The sequence below is a fragment of the Corythoichthys intestinalis genome, chromosome 6 (assembly GCF_030265065.1).
Source record: "Corythoichthys intestinalis isolate RoL2023-P3 chromosome 6, ASM3026506v1, whole genome shotgun sequence".
NCBI lineage: Eukaryota > Metazoa > Chordata > Actinopteri > Syngnathiformes > Syngnathidae > Corythoichthys > Corythoichthys intestinalis.
The window spans coordinates 18,389,608-18,400,604 of NC_080400.1; the positions used below are offsets into that span (position 1 = coordinate 18,389,608).

The following is a 10,997-nucleotide window of genomic DNA, read 5'->3' on the forward strand; positions in this document are numbered from 1 at the left end:
TCTTTAAACTCCTGGCGACAAATGTCAATTTCTTAGCGAACTTCACAACGTTAGATTCGTGCGGGAAAACGGTAAAAGTTAAAATTGTGCATCGATTCGAGGCCAAACTTGCCAGGCAACTGTATTCTTGGTTAATGAAGTCTGCATTAGCCTCATTAAAAGTTTTTGTTCATGATAATTAGAAGGCACAGTCTGATCAAATTTCATTTCATGTTTGTAGATAATTATTGAAACCAGTCAAATGAAAAAGAACCAGTCATGTTGGTGATTTTTATTTAAAAATAAAACTGCCATTGGCTTAACAGAAGCAGGACCAACAGTTCAAGCAGCCCTTCCTGAAAATGGAAATAAATCACACACAAAGCTAAAAATAAAGATACTACACAGGAACAAACGCAAAGCCAAAAGAATTAGACCCATTTTGCACAAACTTTGTAGTTTGGGGGGGGGGGGGGGGGGGGGGGCAGTGCAGCACAATGAAAATTATGAGGCAATGCAGGCCAGGATCTGCTTCATAAAAAAGTTCAAAGCATGTTATACTAGGAAGTCCAAGTGTTTGAATGAATTAAAAAAAAAAAAAGTCCACTACAATATTTGTCCAACTACTACAAAATTGATGTTTAGTGTCAAGAGGACACACTTCCAACCTGCACATCGTACATCAAAGAAATGAAACATTGTATGAAAACGTTGAGAGCTGCTGTATGGGTGGACGGGGTTAGGCAGCGGGGAAGGGGATGCAGTGGTCTTGTTCTTCAATCAGTTGGCGGCTGGGGTTGGACTTCGGTTTTGACTTGCTGAGCGGGAACGACTGAAACAGAAAAGGAGACGAGTCATTTTGCTGCAAAGGAGAATTAAACAAGGAAGACAACCGCTGCAGAAACTCACTCAGCTAAATCCACATGGTGAAAACTTGCTGGGCAGAAGGCTTAGCACTTAAGGCTGAGTTCAGACTGCAGGCCTATCTGATTCCAATCGGATTCCTCCTTATATCGGATTTTTAGGGCTGACTGTTGACTTTTTAGCAAGCAAATTAAATCCAGGCTATTCTGTGGACAGCCTTTTTCCTCATCAGTGGGGACTATGTAACGGTCACTTATGTGATCATTTTTGTTCCTTAGGACACACACGGTACACTGTAGCGCATCTATGTTGTACTAGTATGTTCACTTTCATCTTCAGTTGCTACATACTATTTGGGGAGCCAAGTGTGATCATGTGTGCGTGGTAAGTTGCCCTCCCGAGTGACGAGTGGTAGAGCTGGATTTATTTTGTGTGTGTTAAAAGTGCAATAGTGGACATCTGTTCCCTTTTTTTTACCTTTTGAGTATGCATCCTGCCCAGCCACGCGTTACAAAGCTACCTCCCATATGTGGTTTCAGTCTCGCAAAAAAAAAAAAAAAAAAAAAAAAAAAAGATCTCTGTGCTTGGTCACTGTTTAGACTAGAAAGCACCATCCAATTTCAATCTGGATGGGCAAAGAAAGAATCTGATTTTGGATGCCAGTCTGAACAAGGCCAAAATGTTGCAGGTCTAAAATAAAGACTGGATAAATATGCACTCGCAAGAGCAAAGTAAAGCTGGCCTGTCAGCTTGCTGCTACTTTAAAGTGGTGATCGCTTCAGCTGTGAAGACAAAATTTCAACTTCCTTTGAACAGTAACTCAAGGCGCCGCGGGAATGTAGAGGGGAAGGAACACAACCAGTATAACTGGCTTGCGCAAGTTAACACGCGCACACCTCCGACGCAACGTTCACTCACTCACGCACTCGAAGCATGCTTGTCAACCGTTAGCGTTGTTGCCACTCACTTCCCCACTGTATTTTTTTGTTTTGACCATAAACAAGAGCTTGTCATGGAAGAAAGGGGGATAGATAGAAAAGATGGGGTAGGGGGAGGATGGGGATTTCGTTACCTTTGGAGACACTGGCAGAAACAACAAGTACAGAGAAGCGAAGGATGAAAGCACTGAAGGACGGATGACTACGCTCTTGAAGACCGATCTCTGGTCAGCTCACTCTCATTTTCAGAAGCTAACACAAAGGCCGCAGAGCTCTGGTAGGTACGTAGTAGGGGGTGTCTGGTAGGTAGGTAGGTAGGTAATGGAATTTTAATGGTCGAACTCTGAATTGTTCGTGTCGGCGCTCTGGTAGATCTGCCGGCTGGCTGGCCTTGGGTGACTCTAGGAGAACAACTGTAAGAGTGCGCGGGCTGATCTCGTCTGAGCGTGTGCGTTGGTCGGACAGAAGGTCACCCAATCACTCTGCGGGGGGAGGTTCTCGCTGTCTAATGCCAGGCGAAGGCTGATCTCAGGTCAGCGCTTAGTCACCCTCCCGCAGGACGTAAACACCGCCAGCTGGCAGACCTTGGGCCTGGGATCAGCTGTAGTGTCAGCGCAGTGCGCAGCTCCCAGCACTCACTTTAAAGAAAATATGAAAAATAAACAAAACTGTGCGGCAAAGGTGCTCAATTTTACCTGCAGCTCTGTACTGAAATTTGCCTAGCCACAACCGGGCTGATATTCACCAATTTTTTTTAGCACGCATAAATAAGTTAAATTAACCAAAACTCATTTTGTGACAAAATTATAGAACATCAACAGTTGACACGCGTTTATGTTGACTTATTTGGCCCTACACCTGACACAAGCCCCTTTGTCGCGTTCTTCTATTCCCCAACCACGCTAACATGGCCGACGGCAGAGGGGGAGGATTCAGACGGGTCGGCGTCGAAGGCTCAGGGTCCTCTGGTTGTTCATCTCAGCATGGACGACGATGGCGAAACACGGCCAGTTTAGAAGGAAGACCTTGTCAACGCGATTGCCTGTAGCTGTGACTAGAATCTGCACGTCAGCTGTCGCTCCAGCTGTGATATGTCAAAATCATCTACAACCATCTCGTGCCTCTTCCCACAAAGTGTTATTTGTCGGACTTGAGGTGACTACACGCTAAAGTGCTAATCAATGGCCAATTTGCGGGGAAACAGATGGGTTGCTTACCTGTTCCTCTTGTGATTGGTCGACGGGGATCGGGAGCGGGAACGGGAGGCGGAACGCCCTCTTGGTGCAGACCTGGACCGAGATCGAGACCTAGAGCGACTATGGGGGGCAAAAACAAAAGTTTAAACTATTGAAACTAGTACCATAATTTAAACATGATGATGATTACTTCAAGTACCATTTATAAAAGTGCGCAAAATGATGTGCTAAAAAGCCACATGATTTTCAATTTATTTTCACACCTTAAAAAAAGTGGGATTTTTCTTCGGATAAACAATGCCTCTAAATCAGGGGTGTCCAAACTAGAGATAGATTATCAGCGCCAATATTTGGAAATTTGACGTATTTCGGTACTGGTATTTTTTTAATCAGCCGACCGAACTGGGTTATTTCTGCTCAGATGCAGCCGCGCCTCTCTCTCTTGCCTGCTGTCTCGTGCACAAGTATTCACCCCATCCTTTGATTGGTTAAATGGTAATGGTAAATGGAGTTGCACTTGTATTCAGCCTTTCCACCTTTTTAATGCCCTCAAAGTGCTTTATACTAGATCCTCATCTACCTACTGGTGACAAAGCACCAGGAGCAAGGTGGGGTTTAGTATCTCGCTCAAGGATACTTGGATGAGGTCAGCATGGGCTTTGTTTTCTGTGGAAAAAATCAAAGAGCTATTTAATTAACCTTTTATTCAACTTTATTAGAGACGTTTCGACTTCTGAAGCTATTATTTTCCATCTGTGTAGTCCAATAATCATGCTTTAGGCCAGGGGTCCCCAACCTTTTTTGCACCACGGACCAGTGTTATTTGGGTCTTTTTTTCACGGACCGATGTTCTGACAAATTTTGCAACCCATCAAAAATTGCAACGATGGGGTTTTGCGCATGCGCGTAACGTTAAACATAGCCGCAAATGCAGCGATTCGAAAGTAAACACTACAAACTTTCTTGAAAGAAAGGAATATTACCTTATGTTTGATCATGAAAGGACTTGTAGAAAAGTTCTCCTCAGATACATCCTGCCATGTAAGCTCCACACAACAACTTCACACCGCTCTCACCATTAACGACTTCGCCTTGTCGTTAAACAGTTCGCAGTTCGTGGGTGTTCGAGGTTGTAGGCTCGTCAGGTGCCCTTTTCGCCGTAAAAATATCTCAAAAGACGTCTGTTTTCCAGTCATCTTCGCTCGCGTGGGGGCTAATTATTTCCGGGAACAAATGTGCTGCGCCCGCGTCCTAGCAACACGTTATTATCCAGGACAAGCGCACATAGATATATTACATACACAAACAAGATGTACTGCTAGCAGTCCAATCAATAGATTTCTATGACGACATTGTAATCTATCCCGTAGTATTGTATCTAGAGTAGACAGAGATATTGGTGTGTTAAGCAGGGGCACAGGGTTAATTCAGCCAGAATGCGGTCGTTATCAAATTATTATTTCAGTGCGGCCCGTTAGCAAATGTGCCACGGACCGCCCCCGGCAAATGGGGACCCCTGCTTTAGGCATTTCAATGAAGTTCAGTGTTTGCATTAATTATTTTTAACGCAAATTTTTACACTTTTACTGCAAATAAACATCGGTTCCAAAAATCTGTTATCAATCAGCCCCTCTAAATACTAATAATTGGTTATGAAAAACCCATATCAGTCCATCTCTAGTCCAAACTGCGACCCACAGCAAATTATGAAAATGATATTATTGAATGTGGCCTGCACAAAAAGCTTGAGATCTTCTCAGTTTAAACACTAGATGGAGCTAGTCACTTCATCAGTGCCTCCCCATTAGGAGTCAAAACCTGACAAGTTGAATGAATATAGCTAACTGTGAAGAATATCAGTATTTTAAATCTAATGTTTTCATTTGAGCTATCTTGTGACTTGTGACTCGGCTTTTTGGCTGGATATTTTCTATGTTCCACAAAATTTACAAATGCTTTAAAACACTTTAAATGCACGATTCACCTGATGTTAAGTTGCAAGTGCATTTCTTCTAGCATTTTCCATGTTGTTTGTCTGCTAATTTTATTCATGCACAAAGCAAAAAAAAAAAAAAAAAAGACCCGTAATAGTGCAAACTAGCGTCTTCCTCGACACATATATCCCACGCGTCTCACTCTTAGCTTTCATGCTCAAGCGTCCCTGGCGGCTGTTAGAAAAATCGATAAATTGGCCGCATCATTGCACACGCCGCAGGATACAAAATGAGGGGGTAAAAGTAGCGGCTTGTAGTCCGGAAATTACGGTACATTTGTTGCTATTTGGGCATCCATCTTAAGTGTGGCATGTTTTGCTGCGGACGCCAAACAAAAACGACGTAATGTTCGGTTTATAAAATCCCGTCCCCCGCCCTCCCAGCTCAGAGAGGGGAGACACAGTTCATGTTAGAGGAGTTCCAAAAAAATCGATTATTACATGCATCGCCATTCGACAAGTGACGATTCGATTACGATTCATAAAGGTTCAAAAACGACGATTTTCACTCATAACTTTATGACAGCCGCTCGTAGCGGAAGGAAATTCAAGACACGTCTCCCACCCGGACACCCTTAACAGATGCATGCACAACATTATGATGGATGCTCCCAGTTACTGGGAGAGAAAATTACTCCTTTTTAAAAGACTGGAAAATAAATTTGTGTATAAGAGAGGCAGGTGGTCGCGCTTTTGTGCGCAAGTTATTTTTTAGAGTGAGAGGGGAAGTGAGATAGTTCGTTGCTCCTTGTCTTTCAGATGTCCAGCAGTAGTTTTAAGGCATTTCAATTGAAAAATGTCCTGAGTGTGTTGCTAAGACCTATGTGCGTCCATAAGAGGTGAGTACACGAACCCTCTTGTACTGTTTAGCCTTTGTTGTTATTGTTTATGAGATGTTGATAGTTAGTGCTGAGAGCTAAGCTAATTAGCTAATTCGCTAACGTGTATTTCATTTGCAGAACATGTAAAACCATGATTAAGTACAACGGTAACACTACAAACATGCGAAGTAGTACAGAAATCTGTTATTGCAAGTGCTGCCTAGGAGCTGACAGTTGTGTGTGCGCATGGGGGGCGTCGTGTGTGGCTATGTTGGAGACTGCCAGACTTTTTTATGTGCAAGGCAATAAACGCCAAAAGTTAAAAGTGATCAAGAGCAGTTGTGATTTCCACCTGTCCCTCCAAGAGTTACAAACAAGGGAGGTAACACTGTGAAAACAAAGTATATTGGTTAAAAGAAGTCTTATTTCTAAAGACACTTTGTTTGTGTCCAGAAAATTTGGAATTCATTCCACCAGTGTAAATTTTATTGTATTGTTGAGAAAAAAAGTACTCCCTTTAAAATGGTTAATGTTTTTGCACTTTCTTGTAAAAAATAAAAAAACAGCTTAAAGGCAGCTTTTTGTTGTATGGGCATGTTTCCATCGTTCCTGTTGAATCATAAGGATATTTTAAATAAATAATGGACATGAACTTGATTGGCTACTTCATTAATCAGTAATGTACGAAGCATCGATAATCGTGATAATCGCGATAACCAAGATCATTGTCAATACCGTGATCAAAAATCGAATCGTGCGGTGCCTAAGATGGCCCACCCCTAGTACATGTCTGAAAGTTTCCTACCCGGGTAATTCCTGGTACATCCCCAAACGTCTGAAAGCTACGACTAAAACCCTGCGTCAAGTTATATGGGAATTTAGCTGGATGTAAGTCTGAAAGGAGTTTTATAGAACAATCTATTTCAACTGGGAAGGCTAGCATTGGGTTATGACGTTTCCCTGCCGTTGATGGCATTAGACGTCCACTCGAATTTGACTTAAGAGCTCCCTCCCAGTCAAAATCGATGGAATGTCTATCTCTGTGTACGGCTGCCAATGAGTTCATACTTTAAAAAAAAAATTGAACCGGATCTTTTTTGCCGATTCCAATCCTTTGTTTTACAAATGAAAGTGGAAGGATTTCAAGTGGGCACTTGCGTCCTTTGAATTTTTTCTGAAAGCAGCCCTTGGAGAAAAACATTTGGACACCCCTTCTCTAACCAATAAAGTATTTGTCTATTAATTGGAGTCTTTTTTTTTTTTTTTTGGCCTATTAGTTCAAGCAGCCCTAATAGGAATTATTACAGAATCACAGTCGCACCTTCTCATTGGAGTCCTAGACTTGGAACGGGCTGGAGAGCCAGACCTGATGTTGCAGAGAAGACAAGAGTTTGAATAATCACAGCTTTAGTATGAGCACATTGATATTAATGAGATCATTACAGCTCACGCCAGCTTACCTGCTCCTGCGCCTGGAGTAGGATGGAGAGCGGCGACGGCTCCTGGTGAAGTTAAAAAAAAAAAAAGACAAGAACCTTGAATGATCACCTCACAACGACAAAAAGTTCCATCTTGATTATGTCAGGATTCACAAAATTCAGTAGATCAGTATGAAAAAACTAGGTTTTAAGAAAATCGAAACATTTACAATTCCACTGAACCTATCTTACCTGCTGCGGCTACGGCTGCGGGAATGAGAACGGGATCGGTAGCGACGGCCACGGGATCGAGACCTGGAACGTGACCGAGAGCGGGTCCGAGACCTGACGCCGAGGAGAAAACGTGAACTGTTTATTTTTCTTAAAAAATGGATTTGTGAGACGAGTTCCTTAGAGGTGTCAACTTGCTCCCCCTCACCTGCTGCGACGGCCTCCTCGCTTGCTGAAACGATAGCAGTCGTATGCGTAATGGCCACGATCTCCGCATTGGTAGCAGCGATCGTTCGGGTCAAACTGGCGTCGGCTGGGGCGTCCGCGGCCCTTCCTGGACATGCCTGTCGACATCTCCACACGCACACGAGACCCACACAGTAGCCTGTGGAGGGGAAAAAAAAAACAATTAGGGCTGAATTCAACTTTGTAACTGTTAAAAAGATATAAAGTTCTTTACAGACGTACATAGGAACGCTGTATACGTTTAATGTAGGGCTGTCAAAATTATCGCGTTAACGGGCGGTAATTATTTTTTTCTTATTCATCACGTTAAAATATTTAACCCATTTAACGCATGCGCGGAACGACACACTCACGCATTGCCGCGAACAGACTACAATGGCGCCGTTTTAAGTATATTGAGAGCTAAGAGGCAGCGACAAGAGAGTGGAGTGGACACAGGCATTCTTTGGAGCCCCGCTAATTACCAGTATAAACTTTGACATCTCTTCCACCATAAATATATCTAGTATGGTAAGCGATGTGGGGAGGAATGACAGGGGACGATCTTTTTCTGAACACTACGTCTTCTATACAACGCAGAGAAGATATACAATTTGCAGCCACCACAGACAGTCATGGTTGCACAACTTCCCATCATGCATTTGGGTAGTTTAGAACAGTTAAGTCGCTACAGTATTATTTAGTGAAAGCACAACAAAAAATAATATTCATATCTCTCAAAAAGAAAATAATGTTCACAAAAAGAAAAGCGCTCAATGCAAAGAGAACTGGCATTCCCAATCAAAATAGCTATGCAAAATAATACTCAAAGACTTTGGTCAAACTCCATTCAAATATTTCGTTTAGCTCAACAAATACACTAGATGGCAATATTTAGTCACAATATACAAACTATCGAAATTACTATAACTTGTACTCACATTTATCTTTTAAGAATTACAAGTCTTTCTATCCGTGGATCCCTTTCACAGAAAGAATGTTTATAATGTTAATGCCATCTTGTGGATTTATTGTTATAATAAACAAATACAGTACTTATGTACAGTATGTTGAATGTATACATCCTTCTTATCTTTCCATTCCAACAATAATTTACAGAAAAATATGGCATATTTGCCATATGGTTTGATGGTTTGAATTGCGATTAATTACGATTAAATTTTAAGCTGTGATTAACTCGATTAAAAATTTTAATCGTTTGACAGCCCTAGTATATAATGCAGTGTTTTTCAACCAGTGTGCCGCAAGAAATTATCCGATATCGCTTTTAATATTTATTTTTGAATGTTTGAATTTGAACCGTTCCGATTCCACGTTTCGATTCCGGTTCCAAACGATTCTCGATTCCGATCTTTTAATAGGCAGGGTGAAAAAAATTGCATAGGTTATATTAATTTCTTAAATTCTCGATAATTTTTTAAATTATATTTGACGAAATCTATTCCATTATGTTTCAAGTTCGATCAAATATCCAACTGAGTAAGTATAAATAGCAAGAAATTATACGATAATTAAATATACAGTATAGAAAGTCATTTTGGAACATTTTTACTAGTTTACGGTGTGCCTCAAGATTTTTTCCAATGTAAAAACGTGTCGTGACTCAGAAAAGGTTGTAAAACACTGGTTTAATGGACTTCGGACGTTGCTAAAAATCTACTTACTTTCCATCCATGCCTTTCACAGCATCCTCTGCATCTCTTGGGTCTTCAAACTCGACAAAGGCAAAACCTGGCGGGTTTCTGGCCACCCAGACGGTCCTTAGCGGACCATAGTAGCTAAAGGCCCGCTCCAATTCTCCTTTGGCGGCACCGTTGCCCAAGTCACCTACGTAGACCTTACAGTCAGTGGCCCGGGATGAACTCCGGGATGAAGAGTAATAGGACATCTCCTTGCTGCAGATAAAGGATTAAAAGATTATTAGTGTTATTGAACGCCAATACAATTTTTCAATAACAAACGCATGGCAGCAATTGCGTTATGCGAGTACTGTAAATAATAAATAGCAATTCAATGTGGAAAGTATTATTAGCTTTTGTCAGGGAAACGAATAATACTCGTAATTCAAAACCTAACTGAACAAATGAAAACGCTAGAAATAAACGTGCCATTAAAGCGTGCTTTAAAATTGAATAAAACCAACAGTTAGCAAAGCAAAAACAAAAACGACTTGCTAAAAAACATTTTATTATTAAAAAAAAAATAAGGAGATGGATCGGCCAACCTTAAACATGAAAGGATTCAAAGCCAACCGGTATGATGTCGTTGAGTTAATATTTGCCTTTACGCGGTTGTGGCTATGACTGAAAATTCATCTGAAATTATACTTTAGTTGGATTTCCTTTCATATCAGAGGGTTTTTACCATCATGACACTCGATTCTCTGCTAAATCAATAAATCCAGCGACTCGTGGCTTGGGTAATGGCGGACTAAGATTCGACGTTTTCAACACGCTATTAAATGTTTAACATATATATTCGACAAAACAGCAGCTATGGTTGATCACTTACACGGGTATGAGTCCCAAATACAACGTAATCGAGATTTGGAAGGAGATTTAGGCGTCGAATTGACTGCTAGCAGAAGGCCTCGCATTTAACCCGCTCCACAACAATGGCGACCACGCGCGTTTACCTACCTTCTTCCGCGGTTGGTGTCGCCGAGCTAAGATTAACTTCCAAACCACAAAAGCAAGCCCAGTGTAGGAAAGTTGTTTTTTGTCCCTTCTGCTCACGGGATAGCTTCCAAATAACGAAAGGGTCAAAAAACTGAGACCAACACTTTAAAATACGTTAACGGAGTCTTGCCCATGACACCCGTCCCCACTTCACAGAGGTCGGCTGCCGAACATACGGGTAACGAAGCAAAGCCCGGGATGTTACGTCATTTCCGCAGTTGCGTTCCGCTAACACAGATATCAAGTAAATAGAACTAGATATGTGAAAAGTAGAAGTTAGCGGCGTTAGTAATCAGCGGTCATCTTGTGTGTACGCTCTGACTAGCCCTACTGCATTGACTGTAAAGTGAGCAGAGGTGGGTAGAGTAGCCAAAAATTTGACTCAAGTAAGAATAACGTTACTTCAAAATAACATTACTTACGAAAAAGTAGTAATCCAAAAAATGTACTAAAGTACAAGTAAAAAAGTATTTGGTGTAAAGAATACTCAAGTAATGAGTAACATTGTGAGTAACTGCTTAAGATGTTAATTTTTTTTATTATTATTTTTTTTAACAATGGTATTTTTTGTCAGTACAAAGTCTACATGAACTTTTTTTTATTATACTGTACTATAACATATTACATAACCAC

The 10,997-nt window shown here is 41.3% G+C and overlaps 1 protein-coding gene across 2 annotated transcripts; it reads right to left on the minus strand.

Moving 5' to 3' along the window:
- Positions 1-256: 256 nt before the first annotated feature.
- Positions 257-10,558, minus strand: srsf7a (serine and arginine rich splicing factor 7a). 2 transcript variants are annotated; one of them, XR_009063458.1, is made up of 9 exons: positions 10,326-10,558; positions 9,351-9,581; positions 7,649-7,825; positions 7,462-7,554; positions 7,252-7,293; positions 7,113-7,157; positions 2,999-3,097; positions 1,916-2,419; positions 257-811 (listed from the first exon to the last, which is right to left on the minus strand). XR_009063458.1 is itself a non-coding variant. In XM_057838752.1 (8 exons), exons 2-8 carry the CDS (start codon positions 9,572-9,574, stop codon positions 760-762), a joined length of 732 nt encoding a protein of 243 aa, XP_057694735.1. In that variant the 5' UTR covers positions 9,575-9,581; positions 10,326-10,558; the 3' UTR covers positions 257-759. The 2 variants fall into 2 exon arrangements, 1 of the variants encoding a protein (XP_057694735.1); XM_057838752.1 differs by lacking the exon at positions 1,916-2,419.
- Between the last annotated feature and the right edge of the window lie 439 nt (positions 10,559-10,997).

Excerpts from the sequence above, each read along its gene's own strand:
- srsf7a (XM_057838752.1), bottom strand. The coding sequence starts at position 9,574 with ATGTCCTATTACTCTTCATCCCGGAGTTCATCCCGGGCCACTGACTGT. Across the intron at positions 7,555-7,648 it reads CGAGGAGGCCGTCGCAGCAG|GTCTCGGACCCGCTCTCGGT; the intron begins GTGAGGGGGAGC and ends CCTCGGCGTCAG. Across the intron at positions 812-2,998 it reads ACCAATCACAAGAGGAACAG|TCGTTCCCGCTCAGCAAGTC; the intron begins GTAAGCAACCCA and ends TTTCTGTTTCAG.